The 24,080-nt window shown below is 41.5% G+C and overlaps 1 protein-coding gene across 1 annotated transcript in view; it reads right to left on the reverse strand.

Annotated features, from left to right (window-relative positions):
- arid5b (AT-rich interaction domain 5B) overlaps window positions 1-24,080 on the reverse strand; it is a 75,536-nt gene that overhangs the window by 14,753 nt on the left and 36,703 nt on the right. The window contains exons 5-6 of the mRNA XM_061087401.1: window positions 5,710-5,873; window positions 3,548-3,827 (exon numbers count right to left, since the gene is read on the reverse strand). Of these exons, the coding sequence (XP_060943384.1) occupies window positions 3,548-3,827; window positions 5,710-5,873 (444 nt within the window). The remainder of the gene's footprint in view (window positions 1-3,547; window positions 3,828-5,709; window positions 5,874-24,080) is intronic.

Here is a 24,080-nt window from a genome sequence, read left to right on the forward strand (position 1 = left end):
ATTCAGAATATATAATGTAACAACTACTATTCCGGTTTTATTCCTCCTCACTGTGCTCCATCCTTCATTTCCTTCAACGCCTCGGCTGCACCCATACAACTTCAATGGCTGCAGCTGCGGAGTCAATATTAACCAAGTGATAAAAAATAGAAGGACGGCAACTGGCATGAATAAACTGCAGCCACAGTTTCCCCTCTGCAAGTGTACTGCTCCTGAAACCTTACAGCCAACTACTGTGATTCAGGTGCACTTCTTTAAAAACAGTTATTCAAGGACTGTTTAACTGAGGCATCTTGGGGTCTTTTGTGCATCAGATATACATAAAAGACGACAAGTGTATTAGAGATGGAACAATTAATTTACCTCAGGAAAATTATAGATGAAGAATTTCTGTAAATTCTTAAGCAGAAATAGTGGAAAATTCTCTTAGTTGCAGCCCTATACTGATAATACAGTCATTGTTTAACCCAAATCTCAATACATGTTATTTTTTTCTATAATTTTAAAATATATTTGTGTTTTGTGAAATGAAAATAACTGGTATATTAGTCTTTCGTTTACATATCAGAAATATAATCATTATCTGACTCAAATTTTATGTTGTGCTCTTCAAGATGAGTTTGATTTTTCTTTCAAATTTCAAATATATTTGGGTTTTTGCTGAAATCTGAATATGTCAGCTTGTGCCTTCAGGAAAATGTGATGGATATTTTTTCTGATATTTTAGAGACAAACGAGACGAACTGGGAAAATAATAATCAGACCTTTTTATGGAAAGTCCTCATTATATTTGCAGTATTCAGCTTCTCAACAAGTTGAAGGATATGTTGGCAGTCGGTGTAAAATACATTATTATAACAGACATGAAGCTAAGAGGCTGACTGGTCTCAGATCAGCGCCCGTGCTCTAAGATGTTTAATACATACAACCCCTGAAGTGAAATATGAATTCACCATGAGGGTGAGGCAGGCAAAACAAGAGGGTCAGACCGGCGAAATAAAAATTACTAGGTTTAAAATATGTTATGAGCCATTCGAGGTGAAGTCAAATCTACTGCTGGTTAGTTCATGAATCCCTGCAGGGCTGTCGAGAGGTAGATTTGCAGTCTTTAAAATAAACAGGTCTGACTCTGCCGCTGGAAGATGAGGTTGAATATACAACAATAAAATGTGGATAATGGATTCCGATGGTGAGTTCTTCTTTCTGTTTCTGAATCAAATGTATATTTTAGTTGGAGCAGCTAACAAAGCAGCGGGTGAGCCTGAGAAATCACTCAACCATCTGTTGCTTTGTTAAACTCTGCACAACTTCACCCGATGATTTACAACTCAGACGCAACTTAAACATCATCATTTCAACTTCCATCCCAGGAAAGTGGATTTCTTTGATCGCTTAATGCATCTGTGGCCAGGTTAAAGGAAGAATATGAAAACAGCACCTGATTGCATCTGAGGGGGTTTGTTGTATTAATTATGAAGTGTTTCCCCCCCCCCCTACCCTTCCCATGTGCTGATGTGTGCAGGCTGCCAAGGACGATGTTTAAACAGCATGATTTCACCGTTTAATGAGGGCCATCGCTTATGATGTGTCTGGTTTTGCGATTCAAAGCATGCACTGTATGTAAAGCAGTTGGCGCGTGGACCTCGACTGCATCGCGAGCTCGAACCGGGAAACGCCGAGCAGAAGAGAAGCGTGTGTTGGGGTTGCAGCTCCCCCCACCCCCCCCTCGCTCGCTCGCTGCAGCTTCCTGGCTCGCTCGCTCTATCCCCCTCAACCACAATGACCCATTTAAGCAGCAACGTGTCGGCAGTCTAGATGACAAGATTGTCAAAATGCCGCGGTGAGGTTAGCAGAGTGGAGGTGACCACAGCTTACCTGGGTGTAAGAGTTTAAAATAATGACTTTCACTGTGCTATAAACTGTCACAGTTAAATTCAACAGACATCTCTCTCTCTCTCGCTCTCTCTCTCTCTCTCGTTAATTTGCCGGTGCTGCGGTTCCACGTTTTGACGGGAGCGGCTAAATCTTTCTTGGCTCGTTTGACATTAATGCAAAAGTGATTTCCTTTCCTCGAAATAAAGACTGAGAAAGAAGTCAATTTTGGAGAAAACACAGTTTGAGGAGAGAGAGAGAGAGAGAGAGCTCACGTTGTCGCTTCGAGATCAAACGCATTAAACAAAATGCACCTTTTTTTTTCTCTCTCAGTTCCTGGAGACACTTCTGATGTTTACGAGCGTGTTTCTCTTTCTCTGTCCCGTGTCGACCGGGTGCGAGCTAAGCATCCGACCTATATCAGAAATCTTTCATCTGGGGCAGACGTGTTTCCCATATATGTGATGTTCTTCTAACGCTGGCAGAGGACGTTCTTGGCCTTAAAAAAAAAACAGCCCTTTGACAAGTGTGAGAAGATATTCTCCCCTTTTATAAAAGCAAACCAAAACGTGCTCTGACAGGAAGCCTCCAGAGTCTTTCACTACTCGCAAGATCTGATTTTTTTTTCAGCCTTAGACAATTATTCCTCTAGTTTATTACTAGTGGAGATTTAATGTGTTTTTTTACAGTTTAACAGCAGAGTAATTTAGAGATTTTGGGCATTGGGCCTGCAGTAGTTGGCTGCTGGCTGCGTAAACCTCTCGTTTTCTGGATGGCCAAGAAAGAATCTGCCCTTGACTTGAGTCAAACACAGCTACTGCTTCCTCAACGGAGGGGGGGGCGAGTATAGAAAAAGTTTGTTAGAGGTGCTGATTAAAATCCACACAGGGTTTTCCCCCGCTGCCTACTTCACTTCTCTTGTGTAAGACTTTGAGTTTCACTCTGATATCCAAACTCTGATTTGAAACATGCTTCTGTTTCTTATCTCTACTAACAAGAAATTAACGGGTTCAAGTAATCCGTTTGTTCCTGTTTGCCTGGAAATTCTGAATAACAGTTGGTACTTTTATGTCCTTTGCTGAGAACTGATAACTACTTATCTTCCCCGGTGGTGTTGTTACCCGATGTCCTGTTCACACTCATGTGGATATATTGCAAAACAAACTCTCCACTGGATTTGAGCCACGTCTCAAGTCATTAAAACTGATATTTTTCACAAATACCTTCCTTTTAAAAAACTCCAGTTTCTGTGTGAACGTGTGAAACTGAGCGTTTAGGAAACAATAACATCACAGCTCACTTTGTAGTTTCACATACCCACTTGCTTGCATCAGAAATTATAATAACAACAACAACAATGGTGCCTATTTACCCGTTGACTGACAGGAGAATAAACTCACTAAGCAAACTCATAAAATAATAATAATACCAAAGATCGTTATCATCAAATAATTTATCGACACCTACAGACCTGGCATGTTTGTTTGAGCGTTTGTAGTCATGGGGAAAATATCAGTTCTGAAAAATATCTGCAGAAGTGTATACAAGAGCTAAATAAACCAAAATAAACCAAGTAAAATAAATCCACACAAACTTTACTAAGAGACTAGTGAGAGTAAGCTGGAGTGTGCCCTTGTTTAAACATTGCCAGTGAGGGAATAAGAACTCTACTCACTCTGTTTGAAGCCGAGGAAGGGAATCCTCTCAATGGGCGTGTCTCTGTCTTTCATGTACTTGTACAGTGATACTAAGAAAGTCTGCTCCTCCGCTCGACTCTCCTCTGATGTTTCCTCCTCTTTATTCTCCTCCCTCTCGCTTCTCTCCTCCTTTTCTCTCTCCTTCTCCTTCCCTCTCTCCTTCTCCTCTGCGGAGCATCTCTTGCTGAGGCCGTTGGCCTTGTATTTGGCTGCTGGCGTTAGTTTTCCGTTGGGTACCGTTTTGCAGTTGGGTTTGACCTGCAGACAGAGAGAGTGAGGAGTTAGGCGGATGAGGCTGCAGAAGAAGAATTGAATCCTGAGCAGAGAGTGTTATTCAGATGACGTCAGGCGCTCTGGATGAGACGTGTCCGGGTGAGACGTGTCCGGGTTCAAGCACAAACAAATATTCTTACTGGCCCCAGACGCAGCCTCTCATTGATTATCAATGGAGCAGCTCCTCTTGTCATCAGAGATTAGGAGCAGATTAGTTTGACTGCAGCTTCAAGAGAGAATTGCTAATATTGATTTGACTGCTTCAAGGTCATTGGAACAACAAGTACGGAATGGCTTTCAGAGGAGGTTATTTCCTCCACTTTGAATACTACAACCAATGTCGGAGAGGGGCTGGATAAAAAGCAGCAGAATCAATAACACAAAGTGTAAATATGCCACTGAAAAGCATTGATTTCTTTAATAAAATATGACAAAAAGTCTGCCAATGCAGGCGTGAATTAGATTTCCATTTTTTACATGATATTCGAGTCGTCTGTGTTCATGATGCTGCCTCTTGTTTTTGGAAAATCCAGCGGAAAAAAAAACGTAAAAACATGTTTTCTTCCCCCTGTGGGAGATGCTGTACATGTTAAAATGTCTATTATTGTGGTTGGAGGAAGAGAAAAGACTCTGAGACACCGAGGCTGATGTTGAATAACAATGACATCCTCACAGAATAAATTAGTCAGATGAAAGCAAATTATATTGCCGCGGCGCTGCAGCGATTAGTCATTCAATCTACCCACAAAAAAGAAGTGAGAAAATAATTTGGCAAACCTTTAATGCCTTTAACTATTTTTAAAAGACACCACTTCCAGCTTGTAATATTTAGTCTTATGTGATGATACATCGATTATTTTTTAATATTTTCAACCAATGGCTGCACAAAAAAGGGGATTTGAGGACATTGTTTTGGATTTTATGAAACATTTACCATATTCTGACAATAAATAGACCAAACGATGAATTAATCAAGAAAATAATCACTAGAAAACAAATCAATAATGAAATTCATCACTAACGTATTTGACCTTGTAACCACAATCATGATTTCATGTAGTTATATAGTTTTATGTCATCACTCTACTACTAGTCTTATTGTATCTGTCAACTGTCATCCAGTAGTGTAGAGTATACGTGTGTGTGTGTGTGTGTGTTGCCTTCACAGTCACATGCACTACCTGCACTGTACAGAATGAAACCACACTGTTGTGTCACTCAGTGAATCAGCAGTTGCTGTCACTTTGTAGTGTGACTGATAAACTTTAAAGCAGTTTGCTGTAAACATGAGTTAAGATGTGATAACTGTACAACTACTATACGACAGGACACTTTACTGTGCAATACTTTTTTATATCATGTACTTTATTTCCCTGAAATATATGTTTATATGATTTATTTAAATTGTGCTGAACTTCTGCTGCAACAATATTTGCATAATTCACCTCTATAAACTTATATATTTGCGTTTTCTACAGATAATATTTCAGTCTGTAGTGAGAGGTTATTTCATGTGCAAATGTTCCATATTTGCATTTTATTTCACTTTGAATGTTCGACTATATTCTATTTCTTACTTTTATATGTTCTCACATCAACCTCATGGATCTATTTATCTTATCTTAATATATACACACGCATTTATGTACTTATTATTTTCAGTATAGTATGTTAATTCATTTTCTTTTATCTATTATTTATGACTTCTTAATATATATATATATAATTCAAAGAACACTTGATCTCTTTTATGACCTCTCAGTTTGTCTGTGAGCTGCTGTAACATGTGATCTCCCCCTCAGGGATCTCTTGTTATTTTATGTCACTTTACATTTCCTCATGTACATTTCTTATCGCCTGATCTTACCTTGCTTGTAGTTTTGCTCTCAGGGCTGCAGGGGTCCTGTGCTGCAACTGCCGCTGATCCCTGGCTTGACCCTGATGACCCTTGACCCTGAGCCTGACCCAGGGAGTCCCTCCTCTGAGAAATGGACAGTTTCTTCTTCCGAGGTCGCCCTTTGAGGTTGGGAGCTGAGGGGGAAAGGAAACGTCGGCGGTGAGATTGATCCATTTAGGTGGAGGAGCATGTGCTGATGCAGCCCTGTGCCTTTCCTATTTTCACCTCTTTGCTGCCAGCATTTGGTTAAGTTTAATATTTTCCTCTTCATCTTTTTCATTTGAAAGGAAGAAAATAAAAAGGACATGTGAAAACTTTTACGACCAAGAATGCATTTCCCCTCTGGGAACACTGACTCGACTCTGACAGGAACATTTACAATCAGAGAAAGGAATTTCACAGGCCTGCTCGCCTGTAGCTAATTATTTTGAAACTGGATTAGTTGGATGGGGTAGCAGGCCACCAAATTGCTCCAGTGTGCGAGTAAACACGATCCTCAAGTTCCCTCTCGCCCTCGAAGAGAAACAACATTTAAATTCAGACAGATGTATTTTTAAGATTTCACACGAGGGCGTCGGAACAGTCAAGCAGTTAGTATAATACAGTAAATGACAGATGCTGGTTAACCCACAAACCCACTAAAGGGAATAAAGGGAGAAAACAGTCCCTGCTTAGACAAATATTCAATACAGATGCGGCAAAACTCCGAGCTTTTATGAGTCTTTCACCACAACAACATGTATAATACAGCAGTGTTCTGTCTTGTTTTTCCACAGTCGTCCTCAGTCATCAGTGAAATAAAGAATTACATTACGCTGTAGCACCTCAGACGTACTGATCATCCTGCATCTATTTTTTGCTCTGTCTCCGGTTGGAGCCCGCTCATGTCTTAAAGCTGAACGCTGTTAATTAAAAACACATGAATCTGCCTGATAGGAGCTCTTTGTTTGAAAGGCTGGCAGATATAATTGCTCAGTTCACATTACACACACAATAAAGAATTTAAGCCCTCCAAGTCCTTTGTACACCCACGTTTATGTCAACCCGCGACAGTAATGTAACTACTTGGCAAAGTGCCTCGCCTCCACGCAGCAACACAAACACAGATAAGCTCAAAGGAGAGAGAGAGAGAGAAAGAGAAACTTCAAATAATCCAAGTTCAGTCACGTATTCACAGCGTCAACGTTCTTTTCCTTCCAACTGCAATGACAATTAAATCACATCCAAGGTTGTTCTCTGCCAAAAGGACTCTGTGATTATTTTTGTCGGATCGAATTCGCATCAAAAAAATAAAAATTGTTAGAATAACAACGGAGCTGAATAAAACTAAGAGGCAAGTCATTAAAATGGGTGTAATGATCAAAACTCAGCAGCCTATCACTCCACGTTGTTGTTTTCACAACCGCTACGCTGCGGAGAAACAGGGCAGGGAGAATTCCAAGGGCATTTGTTGTGCATTTGTCTTCCCTTCAGCACACACACACATAAAGAACTAGTTTTCAACGCTCTAATCTTTACTTAGAAAGCTCTGGGTGTGTTTCCTCCTGCAGTGTTTTCTCACTCTGTCGCTTTTATTCTGCCAATTACTCATTAATGCTGAAAAATTACATAAACCACATGATTTATTTATACTTGAGTTGAATTTTTAAGACCGGGGCAGATACACAAGCACTAAATATTCATCGAATAGATAAAACCACATATCATAACCTTTATAGCATCGGCTCATTTTCCTTTTGTACAAACTCACATATAAATGTGTAATTAACTTAAAATACAGCCAATTAATCTATTTAAACTAAAACAAATGTTGAGGAAAAACCAACTACATGCCAGACATTGTACAGTGCATTAAAAACACATGCAGTCGTATACAACACAAACATTATGTGACACATGATAAATGCTTATAGGTTTGACTTGTCAATTTAGTTTCTAACATGTGACGCTGGGTTAAACAAGTGGGTGAGGTCACTCTCAGTGCAGCTCTGTCTTTAGTCCCATCTCTAACCCTGTGACACCCTACACTGAGTTACATAACCTGCCTGTCTGTTTACATTTTTCATCGGGTCAAATACTGCTGCATAGGAAAATGCTGTTTGCTGCAATTACAGCCAAAACCCTGCTGCATAGCCCATGATGAGACGACAGCCAGCCAGTTTAAATGAACTGACTTATTGATGAAGCACAACCTGAGAGCTGTTAAACAACCCAGGTGGATGTTGCTGGAAACTGGGGTCAAACGATGCATTTGTGTATTTTTGTAAACATGCACAAACAGGCACACAAGGTCAAGTGCAGACAATCTCTCTCCCTGTACTGCAGAAGTTGTGCAGACCTTGTGCTCCGCGCTCTGTTTGGCAGAGTTGCATAAGGGAGGAGTGCTCCAGCTTTAGAATAACACAACGAAAATCAAACACAGCCTGACTCTGTGAAGATTGATTTTCTAGAATGGAAAAAAAGACATTTATAGTCTGTAAAAAAAAAACTAAGCCAACATCACAAGATGGTGATTTTATAGCACCCTGGGATATGTGATATTTGTATCTCCCTGTGGGCATTAAGTGTTTTTGTCAGTGCACTAGAAAAGAAACAGATCATCTAAGTAGACATGATACTTCCCTGAAAGAGCCAAAAATGGGCATTCTAGTCATACACCAAAAATGGCAGCTGAACAAGCTCCTCGGTTCCTTTACTCATTTACTTCCCATTGAGTGACTTCTTCCTCTGTGGTTTTCTACTTATATGGGTCTGTGTCATGACTTTGAAATCCTCAATGCCTTGAGGTGACCAGAGGTCTCTTGTGACTGGTCCTTTACAAACCCCAGAAAGCACACACACACACTCACACGCACACATACACACACACATACGCACAAATACTCAACAGTCATAGCTCATGATACACTAAACATTTACATACATGTGTATATTTATATTTACATACATACATAAACACACACATATGTGCATATATATACACATATATCTATAGCCCCCCCCCCCCCCCACACACACACACACAAAGACACACACACACACAGGTAAGCTGTATTCCATGGGGTTTGAATCCATCTTGTCTGTCACAGATCACAACCCAGAGTCAGGATGACATCAGCAGTGGGACCCACATTCTGACAACTTGATCATCTGGATGCAGCCAAACGCTCTCAGCTCTTTACAGCTTTACAACACAGTCATGTGTAATAACCCCCCTCCTTCAGATTCAATTAAATACAGCCCTAATACCTCTGTTTCATTACCATTCAGTTGATGTCAATGTTAATGAAAAAGTCATTAGAGATGGCGCGGGAAGGGTTCTGACGGTTCTGCAGAGCCACAGGGAACCACAACAAAATGGACTGATTGATCGAGAGGCTTCTGGGAACCAGAGGCGGATTCGGCCGACTGGAGAAATCAACGCCTCAGTTCATATCGCTCACGAAATTGACACAAAAAAACTAATAAAAGAGAAAGCTCAGCATCTACATGTATTAACTTTGTGATTATGTCCTTAAAAAAGAGACTGGTTCCAAAAAGCAGAACAACTGCTGGTCGCTGTGGTTACGCACATGTTTTCTATCTGACTGGAGACTTATTACTGAACTTTGGTGTCAGACACGCATTCACATTTCTCTCAGGACAAATTGGAATTTAATAAAGTTTCTAGCACCATTTTCGGGTGTTATTATGACTGATGATATTGTTTGGGACCAAATACCTTCAATGTTGCATGTGTGCTGGTGCACTGACCCATATTAGCATCGGCTGCAATAAGTGTTTAGTGCTAATTAGAATGCATGCTAACATGGCTATCACTAGTCCAGTGAAGGACTGAATCATTTTTGTCAAATTATGGCTATAATGAATGTTGGCGATTAATTTTATGAGCTTTTACAAATGTCGAGCTGAAACACTTTCAGAGTTATATTTAGAATTTTTACTTGCAGAATCCATTTTTAGAATTTTACAGAATAATAAGAGTGTAACTAATGACAACAACTTCAGCTGAGTTCCATCATCGTTTTTATCAGTTATATAAAAATTCAATGTTCATTTCTATAAAAGTGTATTGAACGTGGTGACTAAGTTGTGAACGATTCACATCTCACACAGACTGTGACGGACTGAGGAAGAAACTGCTCTCCTCGTTTCCTTTGAAAAAAAAAAACTCCCACTCACGTCTTCGCTCAAACTCCTAATTCTACAGTTTGACTTTGACTTCCTCTCAGCGTAACGAGGTCCAAGTTCAAACACGAAGGTGAGAGAGGGGGAGGATGAGTGAGGCATGACTACAACAAGCGGTGGTGGGTGAAAAACGTGTTTTGACATATTTTGTTGTCTCACTTGGTTGCAAATTCACCAAAGGCCCCTACACCCACTCTGCAATTATCAGCATAGCTCACAGTCAAAGGTAACGTTGGTGTTGCAATGCAAGGAACGGTACAGTATCTCCCCCAGGGCAGAACACATTACCACACCATACAGAGCATCATGTAATACTTCTAATAAATCACCTTTTATGTAAATAGATGATTTCGAAATTGAAATAGTTTGAGCAAGAGTGACTCGCCCAGGAGAGAAGAAATAAGGACATCTTACAACGACAAAATAAACCAATAAAATTACCACAAAAGAGGTTAAAGCAGCAGCAACCATCTCAGTGGCACGGAGGCATCGACATGTTACATTTCAGCTCTGTTATAATCGATGTGACTCCAGGAGAAATCCTCTCAGTCAATTTCAAATCGCTCCTCTGTGAGTTGCACGCGGGAGCCGAGGAATTAAAGGATCTTTTCTCGAGCCGAACGCGGCGTAAAGTCATCTGTAAAACATCCAGACCACAGTGACCGCGGCTCCAGGACAAAACATGGTTTGGATCTGCCCAGGTGAGAAGAAATCCTCCCCTGGGTTGAGCTCTGTGTACGAAACTGTACCTGTGAATACGCCTACACACACACACACACACACACACACACAAAAACACACACAGACACAAAGGAGGTCACTTGAGTCTAGCTTACAGGGTTACAGTGGCGCGTTGGAAATTTACAGCCCCTCGTAAAACACAAAACGCCGTGACAGACAGTTTCTTTAAGTCACACGCAGCGGATGCATTTTTACGTCTTAATATTTCTGAGGAAAAGAGGAACTGCCTCTGTGGAAAGCAGAAGCTGAGTCTTCTGACTCAAATTAGAAATAAACTGAATGAAATAAGATAGAATTTACAAAACAAATGATGATTCATGAGATTTAAAATACAAACCTGATAAATAATGAATTAAATATAGTAAAAACATATCAGAGGTGTGATCAGGGATGGGATTTTACACTATAGTGGAACATTTTAACTCCGGACTGGCGGCGCAGGGACGAGTCAGGGGAGGCGAGGGACCGACAGGACCGGGGGGGAATATAAAAATACAAGCGATGAGTGGTTCGTCTGCAGCAGCGACGGGCGACACTGCGTCTGCTCCTCACGGATCCCAGAGGTTGAAGCCACTTCAACTATTTCTGCTCACTGAGCGAATATTTCTGGCCACATTTTAAGAAGGACACTGGGAAAAAAAATAAAGTTTCTGTGTCCATGTCTGAGTTAATACTTCTATATCCATACTGGTATGTGTCTGTCAGTTTTAATCCCACTCACGTACATGGGGCATGCACTTGCAGGTTTAAACAGGATTTGGATTCTTCGGTAAGAAGGTCATGTGATAGAAGCCTGACGAAACCTACATCGAAACCGAAAAGACCCAATCAGCTCGTGGTCGTGAGTGTCTATGTCATCGTAAAGGCAGCCCGGGAGTTATCAAACTATAACTGAGCACGTGAAAAAAGTCAGGAGACCTTTTGTCTCTTATCAGCGTCCTCTCGCCGTCCAGCTGGAGCAGAAAGGAGTTCATCTGAGATTTTACTGTGAGACCTGTTTCCAGTCAACGCCACTCGAGAGCGTGGATCAGGGAGAGCAGCGGAGCTTCCTAAGGCTTTTCAAATAACCTTCAATTTCACAATAACATTAGTTTTCACCGCCTAAGTAGATTCTGAGGCAGTTTAGCAAGAAAAGTGAAATCAGGAAGCTTATGTCTTTTGTTTGCTTTGGACAGGACTCGGTGATATGCCAGAGTCACGATAAAGTTACGGTGGTGGCTAATGTGAAAGAGAATAAGTTGAAAAACAGTTTTTCTTTCTTTACACATCATCCTTGATGGTTTTTTTTTAACTCCACAAAAGAAGTTATGTTTTCACCCCCTGGTGTATTTGGTTGGCTTGTTTGTTTGTGAACAGGATTACGCAAAAACAACTAAACAGATTGGCACAAAATTTGGTGGAAGGATTTGATGGGGGTCAGAGAAGATTACATTAAATGTTGGTGTGGATCCAAGTCAGGATACGGATCCAGGATGTGGAATAATTCATGGATCTTAATGTGGACATAAATCAGGCATATTTAGGGACTGACATGTATTTGTGTGTGAAATTTGGTGCAGCTCTACTCAGTGACTCAGTTTTAATTTGTGGTTTAATTTGATGTATTATTTCACATTCAGGCCACATTTGTGATCATCGAGCAGCTCACAGTGTTTGTCTTGTTCGTATCTAGGTTATTTTAAATGTGTGGAAATTGATAGCATTTTTTTCCCTCTCTGGTCAAACTGTCACTGACTTCCCTGAGCCGCCCTGGCATCTGAAACGGGAACTAGTCTGTCGATGTTCGATATGTAAAACAGAGAGTATATGAGGCGCTCCCCTGCGCTCCATCATCTTGTTGCTGACGGTAGCCACCGCTGAATTCCACGTCCCGATACCGGGCGTTTTTGATGTGCTCATAATTCTCACTGTGTCACATCTGACAGCAGAGTTATTCCTCTGCTCCTGCGCTCCAGGCACGTTTCTGCACAGAGTCATCTGAGACACACTGGCCGTACAGGAAAGAAACAATGAATTAATGAACAATGATACTTCAAGCCTCTCTCATCACTGCAATCATCAGAAATTACACAACGCACCCACGGAGTGAGAGAGAGTGTGTAGGCGGACAGAGTGCATTGTTTTTATTAATCATCAAAACCCTCCGTAGGATGATAGATGATACAAGTGTTAATTAATTTCTCATAATTATACAGCGAGAGATCATCATTGATAAACTGCAAAAACAATTCACAGCTGAAAGTAAAGATACACAGATTTTTTATTAGATCAGTCCCAGGGGGATCTGACATCAATAAAACAGGAAATATTTCCATGGCCCGAGTCATTTTCATGCCTGTTTTGAATGCAACGGGACTATGAGAAGATATTTGTATTCCTCCGTGGCTCACTGCTATTCTGAATTTAATGAGAAACGCGTATAGCTGCACAATGGATTCCAGTTACTGTTAATACAAACAACCACATTCTGCCAGGCCAACAACCGAAGACCAGCGAAGGAGAGAAAGAAAGTAGTAACAGAACGTCTGTGAGCTGGGGAGTTTGTCTGGAGACAGCACATGTATCAGGAAGTCTCATCCTGACGACTGCCACACTGAGCATCACTGTAATACAACAAGGCTATTAGAGCATGAGCCTGAATAAAAGGCAGGGATTAGTCGGGCTTGTAACTAAAAAGGTTTGAACAACACAGTCCCCCCTGAGGTGCAGCCGCCTCATCCACCGGTCCTCAACAGCTCCGTTCCTCTCTAACCACACGACACCTGGACTTCCCTCGGATTCAAGGGTCACACCAGATTAACACATATATATTTATGTCTTTCCTTTTCATTTCTTGAATAAAGTTTCTCAAAATGTGTTCAGGACTTAAGACATTTTCCCAAAATAAGAAAAATAAAACGTCTACGTGATCTTCGTTTTACAAAATATCTCCATCTAGACGAGAACACACAAAAAAGATTACAAGCTCATGCCGGGTCAGTAGGTGGCGATAAAGCCGACATCAACGATCTGTCAAACACACAAGAAGAAAAACGATGCTCCTTACGATACTTTTCACTGGACTTACTTTCTACTAGAGACATTAAATTACATTTTGTAATATCAGCTGCAATAAATACCCTCAGTCCAAACCTGTTCTCTATCTATCAAACACTTTGGTATGAATGTACAAATATAGTTAAACTGCAAAAGACAGGAGTCCAGGTGAGAGTATGGGGTCTGGGGGAGATTCTCCCCACATCACCTCTCCGGTCGCCACAGCTCTAACACCCCATTTCCCAAACCCATCATTTCCCATACAGACACTGCTGCATTATATCGACTGCAGTCTGTTTTTATTTTCTTCACAAGACGATTCCCCTCAGCTGGCTGACTGACAGCTGTGTGTGCATGCATCATTATCTCCTTCACAGAGCCTGTCTGTTGCCGTAGCCTGTGGCAGACCTCAATCACGCACTATTAGAAATGACTTCAGTTTCCATGGAGTGCAGCACGTTCTCAGATACTGCAGGTGGGCCCATGTTAACCAAAGGGGATGTGGGCAACCAGTCGTCCTGCCAATCCCGGAACCACGGACATATTATATCAAGCTGTCAGGATCAACGAGTTCATTTGATTCGATTTAACTTTAGAGGCCGAGACGTAACGAGTGAGAGAGTGTTGCTGATAATGTCCCTGTTCCTTGAAGCGCCTACTGAGGCTTATATGAATGAAAATAGAGCAATATAAAAAGATCAGATCCTGCACATTCTGAGAAACAAATTAACACATTTTTTATAATTAGAGAAAAGCAGAAGTCGTAATGTGTTGGAGTTGAAACCTTAAGAGGGACATTAAGCATCTCAACCCTGTATTTGAACTTTAAAGTGCTTGTTGGCTCTGAAATCTCAGTTAATAAGATCCAGGACGGTGCGCAGTAGATAAATACTGTTTATAGATTGATGTCCTCCTCTATAGCCTCTGTGGAAACGACAAGATTGCTTCCAATTGCATCCAAATATGAGCGTTTTGCATGCAAACACATTGCATAATAAAACGCTGCGTGCACGGATATGGAATAAAGAGCGATTTTATGAGACAGCCCGCCGCCGTGGCCATTATCTGCTGTTTATATTCTAATAGGTGACTATACTGTCAGAAGAGAAATGCTGCCTCTTTGTGATAATCCTGACAATTTGTACAAAAACATTTGAATCCAGCAGCGGTGGGAGAAATACATCAATTCAAAGTGAAATCAATTCTCCCTCCACCCGCCTCTTTTTGACTTTCTCCTCTCCTGTCTGTTTCTCTTTCCTTTCTGTAATAACTATGTGAACAGCAGTAAATGTAATTACAAACGGGTGGGAGGGGTGTGTGTGTGTATGTGTGTGTGTGTGTGTGTGTGTGTGTCTGCGTGCATGGCGGGGGTATGATTGCTATCCATGCACAACAAAACGCAACATTAAAAAGCTATTATCAGAAAAGGGAACATTTTGTCAGATATATGACGGAGGCCAGCTCGCGCCATATGTTTGTGGAGACGGGGACAACAAGTCAGGTAGTAATTATCAATCATCATCAGGGGAACCTGTCAAAACGCTAGGCTGGGCACGCTCCGACTGGCGTTGCCATGGAGACAAGCCCACATCCCAGCAAGCGTGTGTTTACCAGCACATTAAAAATACTCGCTCATATTTTTATCTCACACTTACAAAATCGTGTAAATCATTCTTTTAGCTTCTTTAAGCCAGGAGCGTTTTTTTCTAAAATGTGCACGTGTGTGTGTGTCTGTGTGTGTGTGTGTGTGGTTGTGTGTGTGCGTGTGCGTGTGTGTGTCTGTGTGTGTTATAGTCCTCCTGCCAAACCATACTAGGGAAAGAGATTTTTCAGGCATAGAACTGAGGATCATTCTGGTTGAGGTTATGGTTTGGGTTTCACACTGATTTCCTTTGCCTTCAGGATGGAGCACGTCAGGGGTTACCATTTACATATGTAAATGGAATATTATCACCGCAGCGATATTAAGATGAATGTGTTTCACCGAGTGTCTGTGTGCACATACGTGATGCACTCGCCAGTAATGAGCTCATTCCTGTGACCATACTGTTGCTGTACACAGACTCTCCATTCAGACTGTCACTGTTAATATTCCTCAGCCCAGGAAACAGGACATTCTTCAAAACCATCAAGACTTTGTCAGCTTCAATTTAACACGTACATTTATCCTTTTATGTGAAGCCTTCTATATCCCCCCCCCCCCCCCCATCTCAGATCCACCACATGCCTTTAAATTCACGTTTTAGTTCTAACTTTAAAAGGCTATTTAAAGTGCAGGCGTGTTCAACCAGAGCACAGTGGATTTCTCTCCTCTCGTAATTACACATGAGCGACGTTTCTGGAACCTTTCAGAAACCCTCCTAACGACAACAGCTCGTTCAGATGACAATCAATTACCGAGTGACCTCAATCCATTGCCCTTCCAGGAATCAGGATTATTTTCACTTAAAAACAGCCTCTGAAAATTAAACACACAAGCAAGTAAACATGAAAGCAATTTAGGGAGAAACTGATGTAAGTGCGGTATGAATTTTTTCTGCTTTATTATGGCAGTCATTTGGAAAGAAAAAAAAAAAGGGTAGTGTTCTTAATTCATTATTTGTGCGCCGTTGTGCATGCTCCCCCTGGGGAGAGGCAACATTACTCTTTCATCAGATCAAATGAAGCGGAGCCGTGCCGTTCCAGGAAGAGCCAATTAAACTGTTCAAAGAAGTTTATTATTGCGGCGGATTATGAAATCGTTTTCATCGGATTCATCGGGGTGTGTGTTTCGACAGTGGTGTGAATGTGTGTACTTCACCACTGCGCCAGCTCATAAAGGCTGTCGACTCCGGCTCCCGATTTGCAAAGTAAATAGGAAATTATGGTTCGCCGTCACACTGTGCCGTGTTTTACAAGACAAATTTCACAAACTTAATTTATAGTCAAAATAAGCTGTGATTATAGGAAGCAAATCATCCCCCTTTCCTTCCCTCCCCGTCTTTGTTCTGTCCACCTCATGTGATCGCCTCATGATGGAAGCGTCGCCTGTTAAGTACTTATTAACACACATCACATTCAAGACATGGCTGGGTTTAATCTGAACCCAGATCCACTGACTGACACACACACTGAGGAATGCGGCGACCTCTGACCCCCGGGGGCTTAATGACTTCAACCCACTATCCAGCTCAACCCACATACACAGTGTTATTGTGCAATAAAAAAAGAGGAACACGCGGTGTTGAGCCAACGAGGCAAAATATGTTTATACTTTTCTATGTAATTAATCTGCAATAACTCGCAGCTGTCGGGAGAAAATTTAAACAAATACGCTGCCGCACAACAAAAGCTGTAAATATCTGACAAGTGAACATGTCACTTCGGTGGTTTTGCCTGTAGCCAAGTGTTTGAAAGTGGTATTTTCTCCCGTGGCTATTGTTTGGGGGAGAGAGGAAATTAAAGAATAAATCCCATTTTCCAAAGAAATGTTAAGAGCACGCAGGGGGACTGTCCCAATTACGTACACACCCTGTTGTTCGGAATGTAAAACAGAGTCAAAGTTACATAATGTGGAGGATTTGATTTAACAGAAAACAAAAAAAAAATAACAGCATAACCTCAAACACTTCCACATCATTGATACTGACAGACTGCAGCAACAACTCAGCAGGACCGCAGCTTTAAAAAATACAGTATTTCAATTTGGCTTTTGGAGGGAGAGAGAGAGAGAGAGAGAATGACAGAGAGAGATAGAGAGAGGGAGAGAGAGAGAGGTGGAGGGAGGGAGGGGATGGGGGAGAGAGGGAGAGATGAAAGGGAGCAGTGGATAAGCTTCAAGGCTTATCCTATTCATTACTGCAGGAGAAGAAAAAAAATCACAGCATCGTCCTATAAATAAATGAATGCCAGGATAAACACGAGGCCCATACATCAATAAAACATATGTATTCTAATAGATCACGCTCTAGTTACACTTGATGGGATTGAGTCGGCCAATGAGCCCAATCACAGGGACTTTATCGTTCTGAAAAGCTGCACGCCGCTAAGCCGCGCTGATTATAAATAATCATCATTCCCGTAACAAAATAGGGCAATGGATACTTTTATCTTTCAGCTCTTGTTTATTTTCTCTTGTTTTTATGCTAATTTACTGTATTTTTGGAGCCGATTCCAAACAAAAGAAAACTAATGATTTCCAGACGCACAACAGGCTCCGTCTCCTGGTCTCAAGAAGTTAACGCAAACTCCTCCAACAAAGAATAAAGTTACACTTGTTTTCAGGGGCAGACCCAGGGGGGGGGGGGGGTGTCCAGGGGGGCACTGGCCCACATCGAAAAGGCCCCAGAAGTGGCCCTGTCCTGTCACTCATCTTTTATTTTAAATAAACTTGTCACTCACTAACAATACTAATAATAAATATGACAATTTCTTAATTGTTCGTACATTTTTATTTTCCAAACTTGTTTTTGGATTCTGTGTGACTGTACTCGAAGCTTTAGAGCCAAAAGTAAACTGGGATCGGATGTGAGACATATAATTGGCTCCTCTGTGATTCAGAGGAATTCTAAACTCTATGATTCCAAAGAAATATCCGCGTCATATTTAGGGAAAAAAAACAAACTGAGACATCAATCAAAGTCCTCACGTTCAGCGTAATCCTCACTTTGTTTCTGTCAGACGTCAGCGGAGCAACAACAAGTTTTGACGTCACTTAAGCTACAAAAGCTCTTTTCAGAGACAACAGCCGGCAACGAGCCCAAACCTGCAGACGGGAGAAAGATGTCTGACATTTAACGCAGCCGCTACAAGGCTGCATTCATGAGCCTGTTCCTCCGCCAGCACAGACAGACTTTGTAAACAGCATCTACAGTTACACTGATGACTCAGACGTGTTCACTCCAGGTTGCAACACGCTGTTCTGTAATTTTTTTTATCAGGGACATTCAGGAGTTGTAACACAACTCACATCTGGTGTTCTGTGAAAATATGAGTCACCTACGATACAAAGCTACAGGGTCTTTATTATCTTGTTTTTAAAAGCTCAGTGGTGGTTTCACATTCAGTGAGAGAATTCATGGAATAAACACCTTATGAATGAGGTCAATTCAGGCTGGTCAGCGAGGTTTAAATTACTGCTCCAGATAAAAAAGAAACTCTTCCTTTCTTATTATCTCCGAGCCTCAAGATAACCTGTCAAACTAATTGTTACTGTCAGGCCGCAGTCGTTAATCACTCACTTCGCAGGACAAGTTTAGAACATGCAGGAGAAATATTTGTTCCCCTGTGTGCTATTTGACTGAACCTAATATACGTCATATCAGTCATTTACACTTCAACGCCTTTGTCAAAGTTAATATCCTGTGGTACCTTCGCAGGCAGGAGCCAGAAAGCTGTCTGTGGTGGTGTGTTCAAGGACACTCCGATGTTTAATGTTTGAAAGTCTGCAGACGCAGAGAGACGTGGCATTCAAGAGCTTCATTATGTTAAACAGTACAATGCAACTTTGCCTTTAAAGTAGTTGATTGTATGGTTAGATTTAACGAGGATAACTAACAAACTAAATCTGGATGAATATTTCACAGCTATAAGCAGTATTTTTATACTTATTGTAGCAATATTCATTGTAAATTATTGAAAGGTTGGATTTTCAGAGGAAATAAAAGTTAAAAAAGCAACGTCCTGCAATTTACATGATTATATCAATCTAGAAGTCTTTTTTGTAGCAAATTATAAGAGAACAACATTTAAATGCTGCATAAATAACTCCTCAGTTTAATTAACACAATAACCCTACCTAAAATCACATGTTTACTTTATGAGGGATAAAGTATTTATGTAAATCATCATTAAAATGAGCACCATCTGTTACTGCTGCATATTTAATTGATGTTCAACCCTTTGACTTTTAAGGAGATTGTTTTTTTGTTTTGTTTTTCAAACACATAAACATGCAGAGGAGGATGCGATATACGTTTCTGAGCTTTGCGGAGTAACTGCCTTTTCTCTCAGGATGCAGCCACATCCTCCAGTGGGTCAGGAGGCCTGCATGTAACCTGAGAGGTGAAACTCAGGCCAGAAGAAAGAGAGAGAGTGACTCACTATCAGCCCGTCGCTGTGAGCACATGGTTATAATTGAAGGGGACTAAGTTTGAGTGTATCAACGTTTTTTTTTAAATTAATTCCTCTCTTATCTGATCTGGATGTAGCGAGCTGGACTGTCAGAGGACACTGCTCCGTCCAAATTATAGGATTTGCCTTAAATAAGACATATAAAGTCACTGATATGATTCTGTTAACTGAAGCAAGAGTATTTTCTTCCTCTGGTTTTGTTTTATGAGGGAAACTTGCACTAAGATCCGGGAACAGTCCCCTTATGAAAAAACACATTTAAATTCAATAGATCCAGATTTAAATTTTGATCTAAACTAGATCTCACACGCTCACACCCACATCTTACAATTTTAATGTGAGAGAAAAACATTTGCTGATCCGGGGCCAAAATCTATAGGGATCTTTGTTGGGTCACGTCCCACCTTTGCACAAAATTTCATGGAAATTGATTGTGTAGTTTCTGCGGAAATCCTGCAAACCAACAAACAATCCTCGTCTGAGGCAATAACAGGTCCGGACCTCTGATAAGCTTCCCGCCAAACCTCAGATGCTTTCTTTTATCTCTCTGCTGTGTTTGCTTAAAACTGATAATATGTGCAAAGTTGGTGTATTGCTGATGACATATACTAGCAAACAGGAAGTCAGGCTAATGCGGCTGAACTCAGCGGAAAAGAGCACTTTTAGCTAAAACAGCCCCGATGTGTTAATTCTGCCAGGTAGAGCAATAAATCACAGTGTGCTCAGGCGAGTCATGGAGCAGAGCACGTTGAGTTATACGACGTATAAAAGCATATAGTGTAAAATATGCTTCCTTCATTTCTTGTAAAAAGCATCATCTTACCCACATGTGAGGACATGAAAGTAAACCGTAAGTGGATTTTCACCAGATGTTCGCTATATTGTTTTATAGCGTCCACGTCCTGCTTATGAAATCTGACGATACAGCTCCAGCATGTGCTCTTTTCTCCTCTAAATTCCTGCTCTATGGCCCCTGTATACCGTGACATATGGACGATGAAAAATTCATGGGCTGGCGGTTAACACAAATCTGCAGAGGAGACGGGAAAACATGAGCTTAGCAAGCAACTCGCCTATTACATTAACAGACGGGCCTGTCATGGGATGATATTGGCGTATGCATATTTCATCTAATCTGATTTCATGTTTAAAAGAGCGAGCGAGAAAGTGGTTCAAGTTGTGGAAACAATGACATCATGCCGCGGGTTCGTTCGGTGACCCAGCCCAATCAAGCGAGCGGGGCCGAATGTTTTCAGAGAGATTATCTCACCGTGCAGGGGTTGGGTTTTAGCATGTTCACCGCTTTCTGAATCCTTCCGTCCTCGCTTGTTCTCTTGCACAGTTTCCAGTGTCAGAGGGAAAGTGAGTGACCAGACAGTTAACTCCGACCCTCGTAAATACACACGAGGCACGACCGAGTGCGGCCGCGCTACAACAACAGACGGTAGAAGTTCTGTTTATGATCAGCGCATCTGGACCACGTTAATATATTGAAGCTATAAATTGTTTTTTATGCTCATCCCACCCGGGAGGATTACGCCGGATTGCACTGAAAATGTTTCTTTTTAATAAATATCAAACCAGCTCCGACTGAGAGATATTTCAAACAACGCACACTGAGCCGAGCAAAGACAAGTACTGTAGAGTTTTCTGTGCCAAGGAGAGGGACCTGGGGAATATAGGACAAATGAGAAAGAGCAGGAGGAGGAGGAGGAGGGAGGAGGAGGAGGGGGGGGGGTGAGCAGCTCTTCTCAACTGCTTTGCCTCAAACATGATTGCCTCACTAACTTTCAAAAATACTGTTGATTTAAGCAATGTGCACACAAGGGGTGTTGGGTTTCCGAGGGGCTGGCGGCGGGGGGGTGGGGGGGAGGGAGAGGGAGGTCAGCAGTTTGGGAGCATAGCTTCGGAATTAGAGAAATAGGGGGTAAATGTTGCTCATAATATTTTCCTTAACAGACGCCCAATCGAGGAGCTGTCAGGGTGCTCAGCAATTCCGCGACGCACACAATCCTCTCACACACACACACACTCACTCACACACACACACACCTTGTTTAAATATATCATACGCTGCACCTCTGCGACGCGCTCTCACATGTTTATGTTTTTGCTTTTTAGCACGTACGGTCCCGCTGCCAAGTGAATGCGAGTAACACTCGGCAGACAGCTATGGCGGCTAATAACAAAACCTTGAACCTTGTCGTCTGTCATTCAGCGCCTCAGAGGCCTGGCCCACTCAAACTATTTCTGGCTTTCCCTCGCAGCAGAGGATCCTCGGTAATGCCAATATTATTATAGTACAGCTGAGTATGTAGCACCTTCTTTACACTATGGGTTATATAAGAGCTTGTTTAACATTTAGCACATCACACAATACCTCAATAATATTTAGTGTTTTTAAACCAGCGAGGTTTTCCACACGCAACTTTTGTTTCCCTTTTTCTGAGGAGAAATATTACGTTCCTCCTGGCAAAGGAATTAAATTGGGGACACAAAGTAGAACGGGTATAATCAATCCACGCTGGCGGAGAACACACGATAATTATAAACAAAAACTGTGTCATTCTCCGCGAGCGAAGCAACTGCAGGGGTGACAGGCGGTGCCGAACATGAATATGGATCACAGGACTCAAAGATCTGGTGACTGACGCAACTGCAGTTTTGCTCGAGCTGGTTGAAAGGCCGAGATGCCTGCCAGTGACGTGGACGAATGTAAAAACGAAAAAGGAGAAGAAAAGAAACACAGATATAGATCGGGGACAGATAAAGCTCAGTCTCGAACGACCTTACATCACCGAGTAAAGTCAGAGCAAACACCGAGGACATCAGTCATTATGTAAACAGGAGGAGCAGCCGGAGCACGTCGGCGTTTCATTACTCACCTCCAAACACACGGAGGAATCTGAAGGAGACATTTGCATTTTTTTTTTTTTTTCATGCCCAAATTTAAATATCTAATGTGTAGATGATGCAGATACAGTTACTGGATTCCACCGCCTCACACAGCACTGCTCCGACAGCCATGCTCAAACCCCGCGATAGCACTTTTTTTTTAACTGATCCCTCTTGTCTTCTCTACCCCCCCCCCCCCGAGGAAGCTTGACACACTTTTGTGAATTAGCCTCGACAAGACGGACAGCTATTAGAGCTGCCATTGCAGATTTGGCTGAATCCGAAAAGGTCAGAATTAGCATTGAGGGGAAACACAGAAGTTCACCTAAAACCTTCCCCAGATACATCTCTTACTTTTTGATATTTCACAGATGCCCAGTATTACTTCTTAAATGTCCCCAGTGCTATTTATCCTAATAAAAGGTGGAGTTAATATGGTATAAACAATGAGGACTTTACACAGCAGCTGTTTCTACATGAATATGTGCAAACATCCATCTATGTGTTTGTTCCCGGACGCAAGACGCCCTTGAGGCCTCGGTTCACTTGGCAGAATGATGGAAATTACTTAGCTCTGCTGTTTTGAAACAAATCACAAACAAGTCTCCTAGCAGCAATTCGAGCAGAAATAAAAACCTGCTTGGAACCTAGTAAACCTTCATGTGAATAACATTAGAGATCTGCCTTAGTACGAAAGAAAAGCAGAACTCCCTCAGGCTCTGAAAATAAACCTTTAGCTTAAATGTGGCTCACAGAGGAATGGCTTTATTGAGCCAAGTGAATGAGCAACAGCAGCCACAGGATGTTAGCGTTACTATTCATAACTTATTTTCCTATGCCTAAAACCATTTTCCTTTCTGGTCTCACCTTTGCTGCTCTCTTAAAATGCAATTACCTACTGGTAAATTTACAGGAAAAGAAAAACAATGACTTCTGACCAGAGGAGCCGTTACTGCAAATGTCAAATTGATGCAGCTCGAGGGCCCCGGTGAAATCTGCCGAGCTGCCGACCAGAGGAAATATAAAGAGAGATGAATCACATTAGTCCTTTGTCTTAGCTCGGCTCAGGGTTAATAAAACGTGTGGACTCGTGAGTGGACGGTAAACAGACGTGTTCCAGCAGAATTCTTCAGTTGAACAACAGATTGTTTTTCACAGGTGTGACGCTCATTCGTGTTCCTAATGAAAAACATATTGAAATCATGACGACTCCTTAAATCGATCAAAACAGATGAATTTACTCGAGTTGAGCTATGACAAGTATAAATGGACAAATAAAGAGGAATTAATAAAACACTAATGATCTTGACACAAATCCAAATTACTAACAACTATTGTAAATAATACTGTTTTGACTGTCTCTTTGTTTT

The sequence above is a fragment of the Limanda limanda genome, chromosome 15 (assembly GCF_963576545.1).
Source record: "Limanda limanda chromosome 15, fLimLim1.1, whole genome shotgun sequence".
NCBI classification, from domain to species: Eukaryota; Metazoa; Chordata; class Actinopteri; order Pleuronectiformes; family Pleuronectidae; genus Limanda; species Limanda limanda.